This window comes from Alternaria arborescens (assembly GCF_004154835.1).
Source record: "Alternaria arborescens strain FERA 675 chromosome Unknown contig_5, whole genome shotgun sequence".
NCBI classification, from domain to species: Eukaryota; Fungi; Ascomycota; class Dothideomycetes; order Pleosporales; family Pleosporaceae; genus Alternaria; species Alternaria arborescens.
The window spans coordinates 69401-94689 of NW_021167860.1; the positions used below are offsets into that span (position 1 = coordinate 69401).

At 51.7% G+C, this 25289-nt stretch overlaps 8 protein-coding genes across 8 annotated transcripts; 3 read left to right on the forward strand and 5 right to left on the reverse strand.

Moving 5' to 3' along the window:
* Nucleotides 1-196: 196 nt before the first annotated feature.
* Nucleotides 197-598, reverse strand: AA0111_g2687 (hypothetical protein; the record flags this gene model as incomplete). Its single annotated transcript, XM_028648485.1, has 1 exon — nt 197-598. The coding sequence occupies one exon, from the start codon at nt 596-598 to the stop codon at nt 197-199; it is 402 nt and encodes a 133-aa protein (XP_028509656.1).
* A 4737-nt stretch (nt 599-5335) lies between these two features.
* AA0111_g2688 (hypothetical protein) lies at nt 5336-5952 on the reverse strand (the record flags this gene model as incomplete). Its single annotated transcript, XM_028648486.1, has 3 exons — nt 5336-5553; nt 5608-5744; nt 5792-5952. 3 exons carry the CDS (start codon nt 5950-5952, stop codon nt 5336-5338), a joined length of 516 nt encoding a protein of 171 aa, XP_028509663.1.
* A 1217-nt stretch (nt 5953-7169) lies between these two features.
* Nucleotides 7170-8681, forward strand: AA0111_g2689 (hypothetical protein; the record flags this gene model as incomplete). The annotated part of the gene is made up of 1 exon (XM_028648487.1): nt 7170-8681. One exon carries the CDS (start codon nt 7170-7172, stop codon nt 8679-8681), a length of 1512 nt encoding a protein of 503 aa, XP_028509664.1.
* A 402-nt stretch (nt 8682-9083) lies between these two features.
* Nucleotides 9084-11017, forward strand: AA0111_g2690 (hypothetical protein; the record flags this gene model as incomplete). Its single annotated transcript, XM_028648489.1, has 3 exons — nt 9084-9119; nt 9197-9433; nt 9485-11017. The coding sequence occupies 3 exons, from the start codon at nt 9084-9086 to the stop codon at nt 11015-11017; spliced, it is 1806 nt and encodes a 601-aa protein (XP_028509380.1).
* An 87-nt stretch (nt 11018-11104) lies between these two features.
* On the reverse strand, nt 11105-11308 carry AA0111_g2691 (hypothetical protein; the record flags this gene model as incomplete). Its single annotated transcript, XM_028648490.1, has 1 exon — nt 11105-11308. One exon carries the CDS (start codon nt 11306-11308, stop codon nt 11105-11107), a length of 204 nt encoding a protein of 67 aa, XP_028509379.1.
* Nucleotides 11309-14049: 2741 nt separating this feature from the next.
* AA0111_g2692 (Beta-glucuronidase) lies at nt 14050-15791 on the reverse strand (the record flags this gene model as incomplete). Its single annotated transcript, XM_028648491.1, has 2 exons — nt 14050-15392; nt 15602-15791. 2 exons carry the CDS (start codon nt 15789-15791, stop codon nt 14050-14052), a joined length of 1533 nt encoding a protein of 510 aa, XP_028509382.1.
* Nucleotides 15792-16463: 672 nt separating this feature from the next.
* On the reverse strand, nt 16464-18205 carry AA0111_g2693 (O-methylsterigmatocystin oxidoreductase; the record flags this gene model as incomplete). Its single annotated transcript, XM_028648492.1, has 4 exons — nt 16464-16848; nt 16903-17413; nt 17468-17811; nt 17865-18205. The coding sequence occupies 4 exons, from the start codon at nt 18203-18205 to the stop codon at nt 16464-16466; spliced, it is 1581 nt and encodes a 526-aa protein (XP_028509381.1).
* Nucleotides 18206-20771: 2566 nt separating this feature from the next.
* Nucleotides 20772-24029, forward strand: AA0111_g2694 (putative guanosine-diphosphatase; the record flags this gene model as incomplete). Its single annotated transcript, XM_028648493.1, has 7 exons — nt 20772-20774; nt 20826-21022; nt 21073-21486; nt 21924-22039; nt 22102-22494; nt 22545-23895; nt 23972-24029. The coding sequence occupies 7 exons, from the start codon at nt 20772-20774 to the stop codon at nt 24027-24029; spliced, it is 2532 nt and encodes an 843-aa protein (XP_028509376.1).
* Between the last annotated feature and the right edge of the window lie 1260 nt (nt 24030-25289).

A 25289-nucleotide genomic window follows, 5' to 3' on the forward strand; every position in this document is an offset into this window, starting at 1 on the left:
CGTTATAACGCTTTATTACCGTCCCCGATCGTTGGCTGATGCCTTCTTGTAGTACCGACCTAGTACATGCGTGTGTACTGCCGTCGCAGGTGTTGTATGCCAGAGACGCTGATGCCATATGTAGCGTTACCTGCATGCATTCCGTATGATGTCCGCATCGCTATTGGAAGCGATGCCCTTGGCCAACCCGACCCTATCACCCACCTCTGACCTCAGTACAGCTCCACCCTCTCTCCCTTTCTCTTCCGTTCTCATAAACCTCATCTGGCCTCTTGATCCCCGAGTCAACCCTCTCCATCCTTATACTCGACCGCGACAACTCCTTCGTCACGAGTATGCTGCTCAAGCTGTGGTGCTCTTGCACGCTGCGTAGACTGATGTTGCTGCTTTCTGGGCTTTTGGGTGTCTCCCGCAGACGTGTCTTTTCATATCGTCGAAGGCAGATGGCAATTAAGGGTACGGCGAGGAGAAGACAGACGATGGCTATCACGATGCCGATGATAGCGCCGGGACTGAAGCCGTCGCTGCGGGAGCTGGCGTTGGGGATTATTGCTGGCGGGGCTTCAGGTGTGAAGGTTGGGGTAGGCGCTGGTGCCATTTTGTTTATTTGGTAGTGTCGTGGAGGATTCGATGTCTTCGTCTAGCTCTGCTGATCTTGGTGCTCAAGCGTAATGAATACTGTCGATGGTGTCTTTGATTGGACAATTCCAACTTTTGAGCTGCTAGCGATGGTAGTTCGTCAAATGGTGCTGACGATGACGGAAGGTTACAATGAAAGGAAGTCGAGGAGAAAGCAAACGACAGTAGAGTAGTGAGCGAATTAGTCTAGGTAAATAGATTCGAGAACGACCGAAGACTGCGTTGCACAACAAGAAAGAAAGGATATGCCGGGCTGTCAGATCGCAATAGTGAGAACATGAGGGGTTTTCATGCACAAATCGCAACATGTTCCACCTTCCGGAACAATCAACCCCCACTCCTTTGCCATGCCTATCCCAACCAAATCGTAGTGTCTGCTGGCCACACGCAGTTGAGTTGTGCCTAGCGTAGTTGGCGAACCCTCGTCGCGAACTTAGAATTGGCTGCAAGGCAAAGTTAGTGGCGTTAGCGAGGGACCAATCACGTCGCATTGCGCGACGGAGGAGGCGAACGCGTGAGTAGAGCCGCATTCTGGGCAGAAAAGGATTGCGCTGAACGACCAGGGGATGCAGCGAATGAACTGCTTGCGTGATGGACAGGCAGAGGTGGAGGCGTGAGGCGTATGTGGAGAGACGCGGGATCAGGGTCTCGTTGGACCGGAGCTGAGCGAGCGAGGGCTTGCGCAGGTACATGTTTGGAGGTAATGGTGCAGAATTTGACAAGGCGCTGACCGCTTCTTGTGCATTGGGAGTTGATGGCTGGTGCCATAGGCGCGTTCCTGGGATGTTATTGTCGTGGTGTGCGCCTACCCCTTGCTCGTAAGCGAGGCTGGACGCTGCCCGTCATCGTCGTGCTTGCGTCCTGAAGCAGTGTCGTCAGCCGGCGAGGCGATATGCTCGGGATCATTCTGATTACCGAAATCTATAGATATTATTCCAGACGGTTTGCTCGTGTCGATAGCTAGCATTTCCTAGAGACAGCTGTACTTTGGTGAAGGGCCATACGGCTGGGTCCCACTAGTCCTAACAGTTTCACTTCCTCAATAGGCAACTTACAAAAAAGGCTGTTGATTATGCTGTACTAAAGAATTCACAACCCCGCAAAATGTGGAGACGGCGATTTCTGTCACATGACTAGCCTTGGCAGGCTAAGTCTACAAAGGGTGCGCCCCGGTCATCTCATGTACCTCAGCATCTAGGAAAGATAGCAATACACAGGATACCCACCAAAACCCTCACAACTGCTGTTGGAGACAACAATTGCTCGGGCACTGCGCAACCCAACGAGCTTCTAACAACGATGTTACTAAGATGAGGCGCTTCCTTGGTGCCGTGAAAGGTGAATTGATCATCAAGACTACCGACGAGTGCTACGCATCTGGCGGCAATCTTATCAACAGATCAAACATCAGAATTGAGAAGGATGGCGCGACAGTGACGGGGGTAGGACTTGCTGCTGTTGTTATGAGTACTGCGTTGAGGGCAGCGACCACTGCATTCCTGCGTGGTGGAAGATAAGCAAAAAGGTTTGGCAGCGTTCTCTTGCAAGGAGAACAGACGGATTTAACTACTAGGAATAGCAACAATGGCTTTTATTGCTACCTTGCTGTATTGGGAGAAAGGAACAGGGCGAAGAAGGCATCGTTCATTCTCTTAACACCTGTCCGCAGACGTTCAGTCAAGGAATTGTGTCGTTGGCAAACCTACTAGGCGGTACCCGTTAAATGCTTCATCTATGGATTACAACACGACGAGGTAGCGGAGCTGCCGTTCACGAATAAGCAACGATGAAGAAGCGGTAGAGTGCTTTATCAGCAGAGTTCTCAATCGTGCAACGGCACCGCAACAACATCAGATAGTCACAAAGATAAGGTTATTGAGCCACCTCAGATAGCTATAATCACAAGAAAAAGCTGGTGTATTGTTATGTACAGGCTTCTAAAGCACACAGCCGATAAGACTCGTTGGCATCTTAATTTCGCGGTCGCTTCTGGCTTCTTTGGTGGGGCAGGCGCCTGCCCGTGGGCCAGATGAACCAGGTCGCCAGTTGAACCACCCCAACAACTCAATATATTCAAATGGATGGACTTGTAGAGCCCCAACCAGTCGTGATGAAATTGCGCAAACGATTTCTAGTACTATATACAGGTCTGCGAAAGTTTTGCAATAGTCTATATCTTTTTTTCGGCAGCGAGTTGTCCGCGTTCTGGTGGTTTTGGGTGGAACTGGTTGTGCAGCGAGATGGGATATTGTGTACTTTGGCCTGTCTCAATTCGAAAAGGTGAAGAACAAGGGAAATCGTCAGTTCACCAGCAAGGTAATGGCTGTGAACGGGGAATGAGCGGCGAAGACTGGCTGGAACGGAGTGGGGGCGGGGGTAGATCGCAGATCAATGATAACACCGATCACCAATGTGGAAATAGAAGTAAGAGATATACGTGTTATGCTAAGTGGGAGAAGACAATTATACAGTAGTGTCCTACAACGTCTGTCACGAATAGGCTATCACGAGAACTCCTCTTTAGTATCATTCTATGACGTGGAGTTACTAAGGATAGGATATGTAGATGTTTGTATTAGTCTACTCAGTGACCATATATACATTCTGCATGAAATCAACCCAAAGCATGCTCTTCAGTCCAGTTTCTTGAGTCTCCCACGCGGCATCATGATGCAATTGCTCTATCCATGATTGCCGTATTTCTTCTTGAGCTGTTTCATCGCCTGCAACCCATGCCTCTCTTATTATCCTAAACTTCTCCTGGATTTGTTTTGTTTTCTTGTCTAACGCCTGGCTACGTTCTCTTAGCTCTGCCCCTATACGATTGCTAGGCAAAACCTCTAGTAGGTTTTTCTTCTCGCGGTGATGTACCTCTGCAGCATGTACTGACCATTCCCCACCCTCGTTGAAATAGGCAACACAACCAGAGAGTGGGCAGGAGAAGGGCTTATCACGTACTCCATCAAAATGGTAGCAGTCGAGCGCTTCTACTATAATCGGCCACAGGCCGAGCCTTTGTAGGGGGATTTTCTTATGAGCCTGATACCGGAGTCCCATATAATGCCCGACTGGCCCTTTGAACTGCTTAGGTGGCATGAGAATCGTCCTCCACATACGTTGTGACTCTGTCCTCAACCATCCCCTCCATCCGTGTACTGGAATAAGCATCTTTGCCAGGGATCAGTACGCCGCTGCAGGATCCCAGTCGAGGATTGGGGCTTCTGCTCAAGATAGAGAAGAGAACGCTTGATGCCCGGAGGACATGCTTGGAGTAAGCATTGTAGCGCTCGCGGAAATGGTTCGTTATCATCTTCAAGGCAATAATCTCCTTTGCTCTGGTTCAGAATAACCTTTTGCAAATTAGGACACCAATGCTTTAGGGCAGCCCAGAAGGTATCAATAAGATCATGTCGAATGGCAAGTGTCCCATGCTTATGGCAACATATCTTCTTGCTAACAACTGGCTCGTACTCCACTTCAACGTTTTGCACGTTTGCGAGAAAAGCCATGTCCCAGAACGACTGGCCTGGGTAGGCTTTGTCGATAAGCCACTCAGCTTCAACGAGGAAATAGGTGGTTTTTTGTCCCCAGAAGAGCTTTGAAGCTTCTCTTCGGAGTTTTGAAGAGGTGTGCATAAGTTGGAAGAGGGTGCTAACGGAGCACATGGCGACTATATGTAGCTGAATTTCTTCTGGCAGTTGGTTGAATATCGAGAAAGCAGTTTCTTGCTGGGATATATTTCCACCTATACCACTAGGGCTAACGTAGGTATAGAAAGGAGTCCGCCCTTCTCCACTTGATGTCATATACACTGCTTGATAGAGGTCCCTAGACCGGGAAGGGTATGATAAAAGCTCTCGCAAATTGCAGATAGCATCGCGATGCATGGTGAGGAGAAGGATACTCTAGTTGTGGAGTAGTAGTACGAGTAAAGAGTAGCTGATGTCGTGGTAAGAAAACGTCGTGTAAAGGCTACCTTGTATGTTGTTGCCATAGTTGAGCGCTAAGCTTAGTCATTACTCTGCCGCTTTCCCTATTTAGGGATAGAATGAGTAAGATCTAAGCGTCGCGAGTAGCGTCTTCCATCGCCGCCTCCTTGTCTAACCGCTGGGCTCAGTATAGCTCTAAATCTTTTCGCTTCTTGTCCGATCTCTGCAGCCGGTGTGGCAGCCATTACATCTTATCACAACCTTCACAGAGTCATAGATTTCGTGTAGAAGACGTAGTTCGCGTCCTAAACTGGGCCCCCAATCTTCCAAGCTATGGTTAAATTCGCTGTGTCGTCCATCTTACAACACTTCGAGGCGTCCTTGCTCCCTCGGCGGGGCCTAGCGTCATCCATTTCCATTCCTTACATTCGTTCATTACATTATTCATTACACATCATCCCAATCTGTACGTGGTGCTTGTGTATCGAACTTCTTCAGCAGTCTACAGCTACTGATGGCACATGCAGATCTGAGCTAATCACCCCCAAGCTAAGCGTCAATCTCCGTACGTAACCCTCTACCACTGTCCTGGTGTTCAGACTGAGCGCACAACGAAACAACACCGACTCACGACAAGGAGACGCAGGATGAATCAGCGACTGACTAGGCACAGATCCGATCCTCCGCCACCTGGATTGCTTCGAAGCAATCGATGTGCTGCCTCAGCACCGCCCTCACCCACGCCAGGTTTTTGTACGCTATCCCAATCACTCTATCTTACTGCGACCAACACTATCTAGCTCCTTCAACAACACCTTCTCGAAGTCGATTTCTTCCTTGTTCCTCTCAGGCCGTCCTTGCTTTGCTGCTAACTCTTGGATCGCGTCGATCTGTTGTTGGATGAAGCTCTTGGCAAGCCTAAGGTCCCACCTGCAGCTCTCCTCTATGGCGGATAGGATAGTGCGGTATCCTAGGATGAAGAGGAGTAAGACACATGTATGCAACATTATTACAAGCAGAGCTTAAAAATATTGTCTAGGGAGATACTGCAGCAGGCTCACTTTGGTGAACCAGCTGTAGCCGTCGTGAAAGACCTGGCGGTGTCTGAGTCCAACTCGGTGGACAAGGCGCTTCATATCCTTCTTCGATGGATTGTTGAGAGCTAAGCTGGTTAGTGGCACCGCGACTATAGACGAGCGGTACTAACGAAAGGCAAGAACACATTTTCGAGGCATGCCCTTGGACTGTTGAAGCCGGGTACCTCAATGATTGACGGACCTACCGTGGGAGCTGGGGCGACCTCGGTGATGTGGATGTCGATGGGTCTGCTGGACATTGGAAGGTGGTTCTGACCTCGCTGCTCTACGAGGATGAGACAGCTCATGCAAATAGTGATCCTTTGGAGTCAGCAGCTGGAACAAGTCAACAAGGAGGTGAGAATCGCAAGCTGTCTGCCAGGTCTTTCCGATTCTGATCTTACAGTACTTACTTGGGGCTTTGGCAATGTGGTGTGGTATGGAGGATATTGTGAGGCTCCACAACCCCGTCGCACGGTTGTTCCGCTGACGCTTCGGTTCCAGGCGGTCTCAACTGCAGCATTTTATCCTCAGGAGGTGCGTCACGATTGCATGCCTTCCAACATTACCTCCGTGTGGCTACTGACTAGCACAAAGCTCACGGTGCTGCCACACCGTTCGCTACCTGAGCTAAAAATGCTGGATCACGACCTTGGTAAGCCTGAAACCACCTCATCGCATCATCCAGGTTCGCTGACGTCATTGTAGGTCGTGATCCAACTTCCCAATGGGCATTGCCCGCCCATTGGAGATATCGTGAAGTATGTGCCTCGCCATGCGTGAACCCATCCGTCACTAACCTCCACTGCCTGCAGCCGCGTTGGAGGTGTACCTCCAGCAATTCGTTGAAATTTTTGTTCGTGGCTCGCTTCGGCTCCCAGGTATGTCTTGCCCACACACCAGATCACTGTACCACGCTGACTGAAGTCTCTAGCTAATCGTTTCAAGTCATTCGTGGTAGCAGGGTAGCGAGACCCCGCCTTTTTCGTTGCTTACTAGTGGACGGCAGCGCAGCTGCCTCATCGTGTTCATCACTCACCAAATTTACCCGGTGGAGCTTGTCCCACCACAAAACAACTCTCTTCTTTCCCTCATGTGTACTGTGGATGTGCGTGTGCATGTGAACAAAGAATGCTGCGAACGTGATGATGCTGAGATTTTGGTCGTGCGACTCGTTCCGTGGAAGCGATCGCCTTTGCGTTACAGATCGTTTTGGCCTCAACGGCAAAGCTCGCTAACAACCTTGGTACGACCAACCAAACTGTGTCCGAGCTTTTTCATTGCTGCACCTCCGTTTGTACAAGAAAGTCGTGGGTCTTTCCGGTTCTCCCCCGGCTTGCTAGATAAATGCCTTGCTTGAAAGTTCCATCCTGTATTACATCCACGACGACAGCATCTTGGCAACCATTTTCCGCGTCTCAACGATAGTAAGCATGATTGCCGTTGAAGCGGCGCTGCACAGCTAACCGCCGGAACAGCCACCAAAGCGAATTGTCGGCAGGCCGTTGAATCGACCAACCCCACCATGTCGCGTCTTCTCCAATTGCCTCGCGAAATACGCGATCTTGTTTACGAGCACTACTTCCGCGGTGCAGGAGGCTTCGTATATGATTTCGCCGCCAACAAGCTTCGGCGCGCTGACGGTCACCCCATCGAGCTCGCTTTGGTGCTTACTTGCCGCCATGTCGCCGCCGAAGCACACGGTCTTGCTCTGCGAGTCAACACACTCCGGTTTACGACATTCCACTCAGACGATACACAGGAGCATGCTAGTCTCCTTCATCTCTTCAATCTGAATATACGCGATAGGAAAGAAATACTGTTGAACTCACTAGCACCGGACCTTCTCAGTTGGGAGCAGGCGCAGGCGATGAAGTCGCTACATCCACACTTCGCGCCTGTAATAGATTATTGGCGAGCGCACGGGAAGGGCTGGGAAGTCGTCCGGCTGTTTGCGGATTGTGAATGCAGTCTAACTCCGTCCATATGGCATGATTTCGTGGCCTCCACATTGAACTTGGTCTCTCAGCACCCCGAATTCCTTTCTAAAGCCAGGGGACACGGACTCGATTATATGCCTATAGATTCATTCGGAACACTCCCAGCGCGAACTCCAGAGCAGGATTTGTATGACGACAATCGGACTCTCTCGTTGTGCGAAGCAAGGCCAATGCCCTGGCAGATAACACATATGGAGGAACTCGCGGAACTACGTGAGCTCACGAAGGGCCCTGGCCTCTATGGTCGCAACATAAAGTACACCTACTCAGCAGCTTCCGCGGCTCTCCGACTGCTGCAATCTATGCCTAAAGCTGCGCGCGATAATATCCGGAAGGTCCTGCTGATCGAAGACCGCGAATCTATCGCATTTCCTCAGAGCCACGGTACAGGGTTCATCGACATCTGTCGAAATCACCCGCAACTAAAGGTCGAGCGCTTTGTAAGCCTTTGGGGAAATGCACTTCCCATGTCCGATGCTGATCTAGAGATTCATCGCAGTGGGTGCCAAGACTTCCTTGACAAAGGGTATCAGACATTCGACGGCTGCGACGCTAACTCCATCAGCAAGGGCGTAGGTACATGGATAATTGAGGCTAGGGCTCTCCCTTCGCTCGGTATGCCACATGGTTCCTTCACCCTCGTCCTCGATGGTGACCCCTTGCCCGAAAAAACGTCACAAGTCTTCAAGATCATCCAACGCGATGCTGCTTGGCAAACCGCTCTTGACATTTGCTATGCTCGTAGAATCTTACCACGACCTTCTTGGTTCGAGCAGCGGCTTCATACTGCGGGATTCATCCATGAAGATTTTCCAGAAGCAGTTGGCGCTATCTCACTGCACAGTTCTCTCATCAGGACCAATTTTCCTGTTTGCGCACCTTACGATGTTGAGCAACTGTTGCGAGAGCATGAAGGATGGACGCCGAATGACTGGGAAGCAGGATGGGCATTACACGAGCCGCGCGAGTTCCTGACTGAGGCACCGCTACCTCCGTGGCACCAACTTCGATGGCAGCATGTAATCAGATTCAGATAAGACGTAATCGAGTGCAGGGAGATGGAGATGGCCGGGGTCGTATCATTGCATGGCCACGGCGGCGCTAGATGGCGGCGGCATAACGTCGGCCGTCCAGATCACCAAGGCCTGGGCGCATCCCCCCAACACACGCAAGACCTACAGACACATTCTCGAGTCAATGTCGGCATTCTAGCAACCGATGGAATGACGACAGTGACTGACCTGGACTGCGCCCAGCAGTTCATGTGCCAACGCGATGTCGCGGGTCGCGGGTCGCGCCGGCGCTTTGACGTTCGTCAGCCTTCGCGACATCTCGAATGTTCTACGTCACCTTGTTAGCTGCCTACGACTTCGAACCACGCCTTCACGTACCAACAAAGCGCGATACCGCTTCGTAAACGTTCGCAAACAGTCTCCAACATGGATGTCCAATTATACGTGTATGACCTTTCTCAAGTAAGTGCTTTGAGCAGGTGTACAGGCACGCGCATTCGCGATGCTTTCTAGAATCGCCCAGGACTAACTGCATACAGGGTCTTGCACGGAGCATGTCGATGCAGTTTCTAGGCATACAGATCGATGCTGTATATCATACCTCCATCGTGATTGATGGCATAGAGTACTACTACGGCCAAGGCGTACAGACATGTCAGGCGGGAGCTACACATCATGGCCGGCCTATGGAAGTCATCAAGCTTGGGCAAACTGCACTTCCCATGGAAGTTGTATTGGAGTATCTCGAGTCTTTGAAGGAGGTTTATACCCCTGAGGTACTATTCCAATTAACACTTATTCTTAGACTACGCTGACGGCAGATGCAGGCCTACGATCTATTTGCGCACAACTGCAACAACTTCTCCAACGACTTCGCCATGTTTCTCGTAGGCAAGGGGATACCAGACCACATTACATCGCTCCCACAGACCGTCCTCAATACGCCGTTCGGGCAGATGCTACGGCCGCAAATCGACGCCGCCATGCGACCCATCACGCAAGCACCAACACCGCAGCCAGTACAACCACAAGCCAACTCGAAGACTTCGAATGGAAACACATCCAACGGAGCCTCTTCTGGAGGAAGCGCATTGGAGATGAACACGGGTAGGGTCAACAACATAACAGCCTTGAAAGACGTAGATCGCCTTCTCGACCTAGCCAGGGATCGATGTGCCATCATCTTCTTTACGAGCTCTACATGCGCGCCATGTAAACTGGTATATCAGCCGTACGACGATCTCGCCGCCGAAAACGGTACAAAGTGTGTCTTCATCAAGATAGACTTCAGCCACGCCGAGCGCTCGATTAGCACCCGTTATCCGAACGTTCGCGCGACACCAACTTTCATAACATACCTCAGAGGCGAGAAGCGAGATGAGTGGAGTGGAGCTGATCCAAGGCAGCTGCGGAACAATGTGGAGATGCTCGTAAACGCTGCATTCCCAACCCATCCTCATCTCGAGAAGAGCACACCAATGCTGTTGCGGCAAAGTCAAAGACCAGTCAAGTTCGCAAAGGTGCCGCCAATGGAGAAGCTGGTCGCGAAGATGGGAGATGCTGGGAAAGATCCGGCGGTATCATCCATTGTGTCCTTCCTCCAGATGCGCGAGCAATCTGGAGCCATGGAAGCGCCATTAGGCGATCTTCCGCAGCTTGCCCAATTCCTGAGGAGAAGCACTTCAGTCCTTCCACCAGAGCTTCTCTTCACTGCACTCGACCTGCTTAGAGTATCGCTGATCGACGTTCGTGTAGCTGGCTTCTTTGCAGAAGAACACAAAGGAACCACAGGCACACCAGCAACCATCCACCATCTTCTCGACCACGTAGACAAGCTTGGCGGATCTGCGCCCTACCCGCTCCGACTTACGACGCTACATCTCGCATGTAATCTTTTCACCTCGCCGCTCTTCGTACCACATCTCCTCGCTCCACCGCTTTCGTCCACGCTCATCTCAATCCTAACGACCGCCCTACTCGACGAAAAACACCCCGCGCTCAAAGCCTCGGCCCTCAGCCTGGCGATGAACATAACATCTTCCAATCATCAGATAAGGATGAAGAAGCACAGCGCAAATGTGTCGCATGCACTGTCTTCGGGGTCTGAGCTACCGGAAGCGGAGCAGGGCGAGCTACTGGCTTCGCTGCTGGAAAACATCAGTAGTGAGGAGCAGTGGAGCGAGAATCAGAAGATGGGCATCATCTGTGTTGGCTGGTTGGTATATGGTGCCGATCTGCAAGGTGAGCTGAGGGACACATGGAAGGTGATGGATGCCGCGGGCACGATAGGGAAGGTTGAAGCGAAGGCTGCCGAGGATAGATTAATGGTGAAGGAGGTGATGGGCTTGCTTGAGGCATAACACGTTTGGTGAGGACGTACGGTAGGTGGTGATACGTATAGAATTCGACTCTGATATACACGAAAATGGCACCTTTTCGAAACGAAATCACTCCGTCACATCCATGTCCTCCATGCCCTCCATCTCTTCCGTTTCTTCCCTGTCCTCTATGTCCTCTATGTCCTCCGCGTCCGCCACGTCCTCCTTGTCCTCCGTCTCCCCCATCTCATGATGTGTCACTACGATCTCCTTTGGGTTAGGGTTAGGGTTAGGGTATTTATTAAATGCTATGAGCAGCGGTGTTGGAAACATTTCCGGATTTACCTTCCATCTTTCCAAGTCCACCCAAAGCTTTTGCCTCAGTCTGCTCCTTCGTTACTCTAACCCTGTAACACCATGCCTCTCAATCCTGTTTTTCACATCAATCTCGTTATTCTGATCTTTTGAAAATGCCCCAACTATATCTTGGACAATGCAACCATTGACGCTCATCTGTTGAAATACCGTTTTGACCAAGACGCCGTCGTTGAATTCATTCGTGGACCAGAAGCTTTACGGGTTTGTATGTAGCCTTCGTTCGCTGAACTTTAACCAACTCCCGCCGGTCTCCATAGGTTACGATGCTTGCCTCTCTGCACTCCTTGATTCAGGAGGAATGCAGGCGAAGCACTACTTTTGCTACGGCATTAGAAGGGCACGTGATCATGCAATGCCGGACGTCAGCGTCGTTTGGCATAGTCGACATCAGCAAGAAGTACAAACTGTACATTCCAGCACGCAAGACTGTACTCACGTTAGAGATCCGTCGAGGACCTCTTGATAACAGATCTGAATTGGAGCTACGCTTGTGTCATCATAGCTCCAGCTCCCTAGATCCGGAAGAAAGCGGTATCGAATGTGCTCGTTATGGGCATCGGAACGTCAGTTTCCGACGTCCGGAATCGAGCGATCTCGAATGCAAAGTCGAAGACTTTTTTTGGTCATCTGCTAGGGAATGGCTGAGAGCGCGATATGGTGAACAGCAGCCTAGACCATACGTTCCGACAGAGCCTTTTCGATTCCTCGACCTCCCTCTGGATCTACGATTGATGGTGTACGAGTATGTGGTCGGCAAGCAAATCTGGCCTGAATATTACAACCACGCTCGGCGTAGTCTGGATCGAGTTGAATGGCATGAAAGGTATCCTGGGCAGTACCGCAACAAGTTCAAAGCTCGGACTCACCTGGAGAATGAGTTGCGCCGTAAGACCTGGTTCGACGGCATATCTACCGGCATCTACCCAATGACTCTCGCAAAAGTCCAAAAGCAATGTTGCGACTCGCAGTTGATCCATCATGGCTTGCCAGAAAATGCACATGTCGGCCTGGGTCCGACTGAGGCAGAAGAAGCATCTACAAGGAGTTTACTGCGTGTCAATCGTCAGATTCGCAAAGAATTCGCGCCCATTGTGTGGGGCAAATCCATAAAGCGATTCAACAAGCTGGATGTATTTGATGAGGCTGTATGGTGTTTGCGAAAGTACTGTACAGACCAACAAGTGCTGGGGCATGTATTCGAAGCTCGAGATCCTTTGGTGTTGAGCCGCATATCCTTGAGTTTTATCAATTACGAGTATCTCAAATTCGTCGGGTACAGAGCGACGGATAATTCGATCCGGAAAAACAAGCGGAGCAGGCGCCTAAGCGGTTTGAAGTTGCTAAGTCATATACACACTTTGCAGCATCTGAACCTTCAATTTCAGATAATGAGGTCTCATCACTATCCGACTTATTACGAGATCACGGAGTGGGATCCATGGTCTCATGATCACCCTCGGGGCTTTTTTCAGAAGAAGTTTGTCGACGTCATTCTGACGCTGGGTTATGAGTTACTTCGAGGCATCCAAAAGGTCACGATTTCCGGACATGTGGGCAAGTCAAATCACGAGAAATGGGAACCTCTTTTGCGCGACCAGTTGCCCCCATGGAATCCTGTTTTGCGCCGCCATTGGCCCTTAGGCAAACCTCGAGAAAGGCGCGACATGACAGCCGATGTCGCCAGGATCCTGGCCATGTCCTATGAGTAAGTAGTTTCAATGCCGTATACAATCTCTTTGTGATAACCCGGACGCCAGATCACTACTTTGCCGCTGCTCACAGCCATGTCTGTGGTGGTGGACTAAAACTACGGACGAGAATGGGGAGTGGCTAGGGTATGTTTGGAGTTGCCAGAAAAATGTGAACCTCGAGTTTCCCTGTGAGGATTGAGAAAAGGTCAGGCGACGGTGGTGTACATATCAGTCGGACCAATTGAAGATGGATATGCTGCTCCAGATACTGGGGCAGATGGTGGGATGTCACTTTGCAATGCTATGCGCTTCGGGTGGCTCTATATGTATCCGCACATCATGGTCGTTTTTCTTTTCGGGCAAATCGATCAGGCTGCATTTTTCCGGCTGAGGTTCGAGCTAGATCGTAGGGCAGGGAAACAAAAGAATGGATGAGTGACAATAAACAGGCTTCGCCGCCGTTCACCGACCTAAGAACAAGACGCCAGCATGCGCCGACATGGTCACACCAACCACAGACAGGCGACCGTTGCATTTGGATCTTGGCCACCTCAATGTCAACTCCAACTTTGACTCCCGAGCCAAGCAGTTATCTCACGAGAGTTTCCAGTTCGGAGTCAGGTTTGCACCATGCTTGTTTGTCAATGTTAAGGTTCCATGTCAACACACCCGGGTCGTCACATCTTTCACCTTGCTATACGAGAGGTTTATCCGGATACATGCGATGGATAGAGGATGTCCAATGGCGATATCCACCGGTGACGCCAAGAACGGTACTCGGTACGGATAAGAGTTAAAATGGAGGCGTTTCTTACGCAAACTGGCCCAAAGTGTGATCATAAAATCCTTGCACACTTCAACCGCGAAAGCTAACACAACTCGTAGATGTAGTCCTCAAGATTGTTCAACCTATCATGGAAAGCTACATTATTAGAAGACAGAACAACCAGCACACATGCGCTGGTAGTCTTCATCTCCCTATCGAGCCTCATAACCAAGAAGTTCTCAGCAGTCCACACTAACAATCGCCGCACTACTCCAAGGCACCTTTACGCTCACCATACCCTTCCCATCAACCTTGACACTCTCCCCACATGTCACATTACCCAGGCGAACAGGCTTCCCCTCATCAAGCTCATAATTATAGCTGTATCCATCCCACGTGATACCCGAAATGGCATCACTTCCATTCGCCAACAGCCTCTGCACGTGCGCTTCGCCTTTGCACTCCCGCGGTAGCTGGAACGAGTACGTTTCGGAGGGCCGCGGGAAAGCGTCGGTATAGTTGTTGTCTGCGGTGGTGTTGTACGTGTGTAAATCGACGAGAAGCAGGCGGGCAAGCGTGTCGTCGACGTGAGCAGCGTATTGGGTCGAGTATATGGACGAGGAGGCGAGGCTTGAGATTTGCAGGCGAGACGAGGGCGAGGGCTTGTGCATGAAGGCTGCGACGGCGAGGTTACCGTAGTAAGGCGGTTTGGTGCCGCGGGTTGTGATGTTGGTTTCGATCGGTTGCCAGGATTGGTACCGGTAGTTGGTGCCTTGGTGCATGTGAGAGCGGGAAAGGTTTTGCGATGCAAGATAGACGTTCCAGTCCACACCCCACAGGGCAGCACCGAAGCTGTTGCTCAGGCCCGGTCGTCCTTGTCGGGCGAGCGAGTTGTGCTCGCCCATGATGAATGGGACGTTTGGGTCGAGCGCTTGTCCTAGCTCCTTGATACCTCTTGAAACATTGAGCTGAGCGTTCGCCTTATCTACCACGCTACTGTGGTTCATCAATGTGCCTTGCAAGGTAATGCCAGGGTTCGTGGAAACACCCATGTAGTTGTGGGATGAAATTAAGCCAATGTTGTGCTTCTCATCCAGACCTTGTCTGAACACTTCCACTGGATCTAAAGTGAAGTAGTCATTGCGCGCGACGCCTGCGAAACTCGGTGCCATAAACTTGGTTCCCCCAAGATCTGGGCAGGCTGCCTTGGTCGCCTCTTCGATGGCAGTGGTGCCGTTTAGCCATTCAGATACGTAGTCGGCTTCGGTCCAGTTGTCAGGTCGATAGCCGGAAGCATGGAAGAGATCAGGCTCGTTGCCGTATTCCCAAAACAAAAGGTCGCTTCCTATCGCTTTGCAGGCATACGATACAGATGCCCAAGTCGCGGCTCTTGCAGCGCTAGAGTTGGCACCCATATTGAAGCCGTGGACAAATTTGGTGCCCTTGGGCATTGTCTTGTAAGACTCGAAATAGGACGGGCCAATGGTGATGATGGTCGGGTAGTCGGCTGAGACGTTTGGCCGGATGACGCCGACGAGGCCAGTCTTCTGCGATTCATCGAAGATGGCGATATCCCTTAACCCTGAGTCAGCTATGTATGTCCCCAGGCATGATCAACGTGGAGTAGTACTGTGTATTGCCGCCCACTCGAGCGATTGGCAATGAACCTTGAAGTTTGCCAAGGTTGCTCATGAGATTGTATGTGAACGCGTTCGGATGCGACAAATTGCCTGTAGGCATTGCAAGTCAGTAAGGTTTCCACAATGATTCCTGACATGGCAGTAAGCATACCAGCGAAATCGGGCCATGATGAGAACTCGAAAGAGAATGAGACAAAAGAGTCCAGAGGAATGCCAGCCGTGTTGGGAGCTGCTTTGGATATGGCGATCGGCTTGGAGGAAGAGGAGATGTGAGCAGCCTCTGCCTTCAATGAGGCTGCGAGAGCCCCGAAGAAGAGCGAGCGATTGATTGAAGGTACCATCTTTGTCGTCCGATAGCGTCATCATCGAGACCATCTGCGCAGACGTTTATGGGTGCCGCCGGCAACGGAACTTCGGCCAGCACGTCATGCGGCAATTGAAATCCATGGACCCGGTCATGAATCTGGTATTCTCAATGGACGATCCTTCGTTTTGCGGGGGAAAAACAGTCGGGGTACATGGGTAAAAGCCGGGGTAGTCGCATGGTCGGTTTTCCGCCGGCGCTGAGCCGCATGCATGGATGCGCGGCTTCTTGCCCGCTGATTGGTTTGTTTGTCAATGGGACCTCGGGACGACTCCATGAATCAAGGTCCGAAATGCCCTCCACTTTCCGGACATGAACAAATTCTTGGAATCCCGTCTTTAACAACCGATTCGCATTATCCTTGGCTTGCGCTGGTTTGCACGGCGTTTGGCACGGAGCGACGCCTCGATAGGTGGATTTACTTTCAATGCAGGTAAGTTGCATCAGTCGTTTCCCTTGTGCATGTTAGCAGGTATGATCAATATGCATGCGCATGAGTAAGTGTAATTAAATGTTCCAATCCCATTAGTGTCAACATTGTCATGGGTTTACACCGCGTCGTCACATCGAACGCGTATCCCAATCCTGTCGTTGCAAGCTCAACACACTCCATCCCGAAAGATCCCACCTAGTACGCTACCAAAAGCAGCTATCTCATCCTTTTCAACGCCTCAGCGTCACTCTCTCCCCACGGATACACCTCCTCAGCCCTCCTAATCAACTCCCTGCACTTCTCACTCCTCGGTGTTATACTCACACGATACGGCTTCGGATGACTAACAACACCCGCTTCGAATTCCACTTTGGGCTCGACAATCTTCCCATTCTCGACTGGCTTTTCAACGTTGAAGACAGCAAGCGACTGAGCAATAGTCGTAAAGAGGGCATTGTCAGCGACATACCGACCGGGACAGACACGGCGCCCGTAGCCAAAAGTCCATGTGCGTGGGTCGGGCTGCGTGGAGTCGTTGAGGTAGCGTTCTGGGCGGAAGGTCATCGGGTCTGGATAGATGGCTGGGTCGTGCGTAAACCACCTGCATACCGTTAGCGTTGATCATATGCAGTCTCTGGATGAGTACGGTGAGTACCAGTTGTTAGGCAAGATCATTGCACCCTTTGGTATCCTGTAGCCTTTGATGCTGTCTTCCTGGGTACAGCAGTGTGGTATTGCCATCGGGGCGACCGGATGCCATCGATGCGTTTCCTTCATCACGGCCTCGATATACGGTAAGCTTGCTTTGTCACTGGTGATTGGAAGTCTCTCTCCGCCGAGTACGCGATCCAACTCCTGTTGAGCCTTTTTCTGGACTTGTGGAAATACAGCCATGGCGAGGAAGAATGTCATTAGCGATGAGACGGTTGTATCGGCACCGCCGAGGTACATGGATGCGGCAGACCATTTATGGATGTACTCCATGGAAGCGTCCGATCCGAGTGATTCGATGGCTTGAGAGAGAAATGACGTCTTTGCTTCCTTGTCTTGCATCTGAGACTTGACAAACGCGTATGGCTCTTCGGCTGTGCGGGTCAATTGTTCCGCCATCTGGCGAGCTGTGCGCTTGAAGCTGGTACCTGGACACCAGTCTGGGAGGAATCGCACTTTTCCGTATCAGTATCCTTTCCGTATTCGTGCGAATCGAGTGGGAAACTTACAAAACGGCAAGACATCCACCGACCATTTCCCTGGTACACTCGAATCTGCAAACTCGGCCATGGTTTGGCCCGCCATATCCACTAGCGGATCTCTTCCCTTGGCGTTTGGCGTGTATCCATACGTGATTCTCAAGATCACAGCACCTGCTTCCTTTTTGATGTGTTCAAAAAGTTCATTCGGAGAATCCAGTACGTTCAACAAAAAGTGTGCAGCTTCTTCATTCTGGATGCGATCAAAGACCTTGAGTGAGGTGCTGGAACTAGCTACACTAGCGATGTTGCGACGATGGTGCTTGAAGGTCTGATTGGGTTGGTGCATCGCCAACGTTCTTGTCCAGCCGATCCTGCATCTGCGTTAGACATCGCGTTATTACACGCAGGCATATGGGAAGCGTACATGTCTCCACTAAACACCATGTGCGGTCGGCCCGAGAATGTAGCCGCACGATTGCTCAGTAGCTCTACCGCTACATCTGCATCATTGACGATGATGAACGTCTGGCCAAGTACCGTGATCGAGCTTATAGGGCCATAGCGGTCCTTGTGCTCCAGCCAATGATGGCACTCGAGAATTCCAGGCTTCGGTAAGTCACTGATGTTGCCAAGTAAGGGGAGACCTTTAGGTCCAGGAGGGAGCGGAAGGTCGTGAAGATTCTTGCTCGAGAAGAAGCGACTGAGTGCGTATAATACAAGTGTACCAAACGCCAGAACTAGAGACGTAGTTGTTAAGAACGCCATGGCAATATGAGTTCACATAGAACCCAAAGTGCGAGACGATGAGCGAGGAAGTGAAAGCTCTAGGTTAAGGAGAGAGTTGGGAAAGAACACTTCGAACAAGATTGGGCTCATGCTGATGTAGCAAGCCGAACCTGAGTTTTCTCGCACGATGGTAGCATACATGCCTCATGTAGATTAGTGCCTGCGGAGCCGCCACGGAAATATCTCTCGTTCCCGGTAAGTAGTGATGTGAGTACAGGCATGCTGCAGCCATAGTTGCTGACTGGCAGTGTAACCCAATCCCATGTCATACTCGGCATAGTAGTGGAGCAGTCGCCGCCTAGAAGAGAAAGAAGAGTATCATGTCATTGCGCAACGTAGTACAACGATACGTGCCGATCCCTGAGGGTTCAGACGCCATAGGATGAATCATGTCTCTTTCTGATGCATCATTCTCATTTTGTTTTGGCTGTTGTTGTCTGCGTTTGTGGAAGAGGAGAGAGGATAGTCCGCGGCTACCGGGCGGCATTGAGCGCGCTACGAGACGGGACAAAGTGGAGATACTTCGCCCTGCATAACTAGCAGGGAGGAACACTTTCGTTAGCCTTGCGCAGGGCGAGGCAGACAGAACGCCTAACATGGTCGCGACCAATGAAGATGAGTCAGAAGCACAGCATCTCCGCACGAGAATCATTCAACGCAAATGAGCGGCAAAGACCACATATTGCATCGGCCATCGTGAGGAGTAGTTGGACAGGCACTGAGATATCGATATAGGCTTGTATTAAGACGAATCCTTCAGGGGCTATCAAGCCTCTGAGGGATGACATATATATACGTCACGTGATCGCGGCTGGTGTGGGCCGATGTTGTCTCGAAGGATTTCTGGTGGCGCACCAATCTGTGGCTGGAAACTGTGGTTACGGAACATCGTGACAGCCATTCATAGCTGCACAGTAGCTGCGCAACCTCATATTGGAAGGTTGCGATCATAGGATATATCACGAGAAAGGTCACGCGAACGACGATATGTCTCCTCTATTCCTCAACCCTGAGCCGAGTGATCGACCCAACGATTCGAGAAACAGAGGCCTCAAACACCTTGAAGGGGGTAGGATGAGGTTGTTCAATCTTGCTTCAGTGTCCACACTCGCTCAACGTAGGAAATCGTGTTGGCGGGCTCTAGCAATTTGAAGAAGCGGAATGGAAGAAGGCCGAAGCCAAACCATGCCAGTCGCACTCGAATCCACACAACCCTTCGAAAGAAGCGGCGCAGGATAAGAGATTAGACTGCGAAAGTCCCTCGTGTCCCCTTTGCAGCGGAGATGTGTACATCTCGCAGCTCAATATGGCAAGATGCCGACAGGTCGACAGGAAGCCTTTGGTCAAACCCCTCAACACATCGCGAAGACGTTGTAACCACGCATTGAATGGTGACGGATGCTTTGCCCATCCACGGTCGCCATGCGTGCAGATCTTGACAGTGGTGTCGACAGTCAGGGTCAAAGCCTGATATCAGGATGACACCCATCAGTCGGAGTCCAACTCCGATCTGCTATCCCACCGCAGCGGAACCCACTGTTAGAGCAAGTAACAGCAGTGAAATGGCCACGCGCGATCTCAACAACGTAAGGTTGGAGTCGGACGCTGGATCGCTGTACCGCAGTACACACGACCGAATGGCAAAGAGATCAACGATTGTTTAACCGAGGATTAGTCATTTTCCGATGGTGAGTATACCCACTATGGAGTGATTCGTAGCAAAACGTGCCGAGGGCCATGCAGCCTATCGGAAACTGTCCGAAGACGGTTCCATGTCTGATGGCTTCTTCCTCCGAGATCGGGGTTCTAAGACTGCCGGTTCATCTTGTTTTGACAGGAGGTTCGACCTCTACGAAGCCCTCTCTCAGTGTCGGGGATAAATCCCTGCTTGCGAAGTTCAACCGTGTCGGACCACTGTCTGACAACACATGTGGATTTGATGGAAGTAGATTCCTTGCGTGGGAGGCACCGGCGCATCGCGATACGCTCAGAAGCGACTTCGACCGGTCAATGGGGGTGCTTGGCACGTTCCTTGGTGGTGGGAACTCGCGTGGCGGTCAGACAGACGCGTCTTATGGACCTCCGTGGCTCAGCTTGAACTCCATTGTCTCAGGTATAAGACAAGACATGGTGAGATGTGGTGTGGTATGATGTGGTATGGTATGGTTGGCATCGATGGATGAAGGATCAAAATGTTCAAAATGATAGATAAAGCATGTTTGAAGGTTGCGACGACAATTCGCGTTCGACGCGTCGACGCAACGGAGTCATGAAATGAGTAGGTCGAGAAAGCCTCTACAGCTACAAAGGAGCTGAACAAGAGAGGTGTAGAGGAAAAGGCACAGCGGGGTAGTCGCGGTGGCTTTATAGCTCCATGCTGGAGAGCAGTGAGGTGAGAAAAAGTGAAGAATTGGACTGTTCGGAAATGGGTCTGTGTTTCGCTTGGCATTGGTCCATGCATTCGCGTCATCGAAGCTAGTAGAGTGACGAACGACACAGCACGCGCCAGCACGAGGAAACGCTTCAACCTCACCAGGTACGCGATATGGTCAGTTCTCCGAGACCAATACACCCTGGGAAAAGAACTAACAAGCAACAGTCGTCGAAACGTCGTGGGCCTCCCACGAAGGCGCCGCCTGTCAAGCGCCCTTCAAAGCTCGCGAAAGAGAATGGTATAACGGCAGAGCAAGAGGCCGAGATACGCGAAGCATTTGGTCTCTTCGCTGTGTCGCATCCCGAACACGAAGGCTCTAAGGAGGGTGTGTTGAAGAAGAGCGACGTGCGCAGATGTCTCATGTAAGCCGCGCGAACTCACCGTCAATGTGCATATACTAAGGATGGCATAGTTCGCTGAACCTCACACCCGACAAGTCCGAGATGTCGTCCATCTTGTCTACCATCGATCCCCTCAATACAGGCTACGTCGAGTTTGTGCCTTTCCTTTCATACGCTGCCATCGCAATACACTCCAAGGAGCAAGGGTCCGACGAAGACGAAGACGGCGACGACTACCAAGGGGAGAGCAATGCAGAAGAAGTCAGCGCGGCTTATCAGCTCTTCACGCATGGCGCCCCGGGACCGATAACACTTGGGCATTTGAGGAGGGTTGCAAAGGAGCTGCGAGAAGATGTGCCAGACGACGTCTTGAAGGATATGATCCTTGAGGCAAACGGCGGGGTCAAAGGTCAGGGCAAAGATGTCGGAGGTGTCAGCCTCGAAGATTTTGAGAGTGTTATGAAGAGAGCTGGGCTGTCTTTCGGGTGAAAGCGCCAGAGTCAGAATGACCGACTCATGGAACAACGCACCGCACGATCTGTGCGAAGCACTTGTACACCACCACCATCGCACGCGTCGATGGTGACGTTACAAGACGTAACGCGAAAGTCTCTCAGCTCCTCAGCTGCACGACTTCCCAGTGCTCCGCTCGTGCGCCCTGATCAAACGGCGCCGAGCCAGGGAACGAGCGGCAGAGCTAGCGCACGATGCGCACCACACGCAAAAGGCGGCTGTTAACCGGGTACACGAGAACATATAGTGTAGAAAGTGAAATCATGCAAGTGAGATTTCTAGAATATCTGTAACATAGTGCATCAACAGCCACGTCATTCCAAATGCGATGCGACGCCAAATATAGCCGACGCAGACGAGGCCGGCCCCATTGGATGGTGGCGCTGCAGGGCTGAAGTTCAGATGTTAGTGCCAAGATTCAGGGACCTCACCCAACAAAGCACACGAATACGAACGCAACCGACTTGGGTAACGCCAATCGCAATCGAAAAGACGTCCCTGCTGCTCCGAACCGTCACCACTGTTGTACGTAACCGTCCACCGTGTCCACAACCGCCGCAACAGCCCAGGCTAACTTGTCGACGCAGCTCAGCTCAATGACCACGCCCTAAACCGTGGACCCTTTTCTCCCCGTCTGTCGCCTAGTTCCATGTCCAGCGGCGTTGAAGTCCCCGGAAGCCAACGACGTCCCGGCATCTGGTCCTACTTTAGTTTCTCTGGCCCACGCCGCCGCGTCTCCGTCTCCCTGCCACGCAGCTTCGACCCCAACCGCGCCGACGCCAGCGACCCAAACGCCAAAGCCGACAGACACTCGCGACATCGGTCCACGTATTCGGACGCATTCATGAACGACCACAAGGGCAGCGCCGTCATGAACCAAGGGCAGCGGTTGCGCTACCTGAAGACAGGTGGCGTCATCGCATTCATACTGCTTGTCCTGTATTTCGTCGCACCGCGAGATGGCATATCCAGACCGGCTGGTAGGTCGAGGACACGTTCTTGGGAAGCCATGTGCTAACATACCCACCAGCATCGCATCCATCAGGCGGCAACACAGCAGCCGGCGATGCGCAGGCACAATGCACAAAGTCCTACTCCAAGGACAAGCCGCTCATCCAATATGCTCTCATGGTCGACGCCGGCAGCACGGGCTCGCGCATTCACGTCTACAAGTTCAACAACTGCGGCCCGAGCCCCGAACTCGAGAGCGAGAACTTCGAGATGACACCCAAGCGAGAGGGAGGCTCTGGCCTCTCGGCATACGGCGATAACCCAGAGGCTGCCGCCAAGAGTCTGGACGTGCTCATGGACGTTGCGCTCAAGAACGTGCCCAAGGAATACCAGTCATGCACACCCATCGCTGTAAAGGCTACAGCTGGCCTCCGCAAGCTTGGCGAGGAGAAGAGCAACGCCATCCTCGCTGCCGTGCGCAAGCATCTCGACAACGACTACCCCTTCCCGCTCGTCTCCGAGGAGAGGAATGGTGTAGAGGTCATGCCTGGCGAGATGGAGGGTGTGTACGCATGGATCACCGTCAACTACCTCCTAGGCAAGATTGGCGGCCCCGACAAGAACCCTACCGCTGCTGTCCTCGATCTTGGTGGTGGCTCCACACAAATCATCTTCGAGCCTACCTTCCCCGATACTCCTCGCGGCGGCCTCCCTACCAAGCTAGCAGAGGGAGACCACAAGTACACGCTCCACTTCGGTAACCGCGACTTCGATCTCTACCAACACTCGTACCTCGGCTACGGCCTCATGGAAGCCCGCAACAACCTGCACAGCACTGTTCTCGCCGGCCTCCACGAGACGAACAAAGACAACAGAGAATACCTCAAGAAGCCTATTGTAAACCCTTGCATCGCACCCGGCATGGCCCGCGAAGTCGAAGTACAGATGCCTAAGGGCCACGCACTAGGCGACTCCATCACAGTCAACATGACTGGCCCCTCTACCGCCTCTCCCACCCAATGTCGTGGTCTAGTCGAGAAGACACTCCACAAAGACGACGAGTGCGCCATCGCCCCTTGCGCTTTCCGCGGTGTCCATCAACCTCCTTTCGAGCAGACTTTTGCTACCGAAGCCGTATACCTCCTCTCCTACTTCTACGACCGCACACAGGATCTCGGTATGCCTGAGTCGTTTACGCTCCGTGAGCTGCAGGACTTGGCCGACAAGGTGTGCACGGGCGAGAAGGGCTGGGATTCCTTCAGCGCTGTCCCCAGGGCGCTTGAGGAGTTGAAGGGCCGGCCAGAGTGGTGCTTGGATCTCAACTTCCAGTACGAGCTGCTGAGGAGTGGGTACGGTATGCCGATTGATCGCGAGGTCAAGATTGCGAAGAAGATCAAGGGTAATGAGCTGGGCTGGTGTTTGGGTGCTAGGTGAGTTTCTTTCTTCTTCTTTGCCAGTATTACCCTATTTGAACATGAATCATGGTTGCTAACCCCTGTATTTTAGTCTTCCGCTGCTTGAGGCGAACTCGGGCTGGCAATGCAAGATCAAGCAGGTGCAATAGACGAGTATGAGGATTGGCTATCCAGGGATATTCCCGGTACAGTGATTGACGGTTCGATCCCTTATTACACCGGAAGTGTACGCAATTGTATGCATTGATTGGCGTTCTGTTGGTTCGGGTTGTGGTGCCAATGAGTGAAAACCTTGACGGATCCACTTACTTACGGCTACTTGCAATGGTGTTGATATAGAATGATGTATTCATAACCCCACAACAAACATAGACTTTGCAACTTTTGTCTCACGAGACAAGCTTTGTTGTTGAGAAATCCTGCTGTAAACTCTTCGCGAGGTTAAGACGCCCTGCTTTGAAGTTCCTCACGTGACGTCGGGGATGGGCGACATAAAGGGGTGCGGAACGGAACAACGTATCTACGAATCGGACCGCAACGCACCAATGGTGCCACGTCGGCATGACCGGGCACAGCTGCGCAAAAGACACGGCTGAATCGAGCGGATTCAGATGAACAAACGGCCTCAGCAAACACCAGCCGGTTCCAGCCATAGTTTACTGCATTACACCTGCTCTACCTGATATCGATCGCCATGTCAAGCTCACACTTTGTTGACGAGGATCGTCATCCGCGGCAGGTACATCTTCCCAAACTATCATGACTCTGGTACTGTTGTTCTAAAACATGTCCACAGAGGGCAGCAAGAGCATGTACCATGTGTCACTCACGAAGAGTCAAGTGCGATGCTCTTGATGCATACCCCTGTACAAAATGCAAAAATGCCAATCTCCGATGCGTACTACGATCGTCGCGGCGTCGACAGAACACCATGTAGGATAACTCAGACTTGAGGTACTAATCGAGTGATAACATGACCGACAGTCCGATATGAAGTCGTAGGAACAGAAGCAACGAACCAGCAGCTGAGCATGTGCATATGGAGTTTGAGACGTCTACAATCGACTCGACAACTAGCGAGAATATCGATCGAGCCATCAGTCACGTTGAGACTCAATCGGCGAGCGGTTCTCCCCGGATGCAGAGCCGTCACGCCATGATTCTGCACCTCGATGAGAAAGCCGCATTTCCGCATGTCCTCCACAGCATGTCGGACTCAAACTTTGGCGATTACAATGTAGTGCCGAATCATCATCTCCCCCTCCGGCCAGACCATGCGCTAAATAACAGCACGAACGCTCCCGAAAGGTACTCCAAAGCGATATCCCAGCTTGATACGTCAACGCGTATCTTTCTATCAGATCAAGGCGTCTTAAAGCTACCACGAGGATCCATCACACACGCTCTGT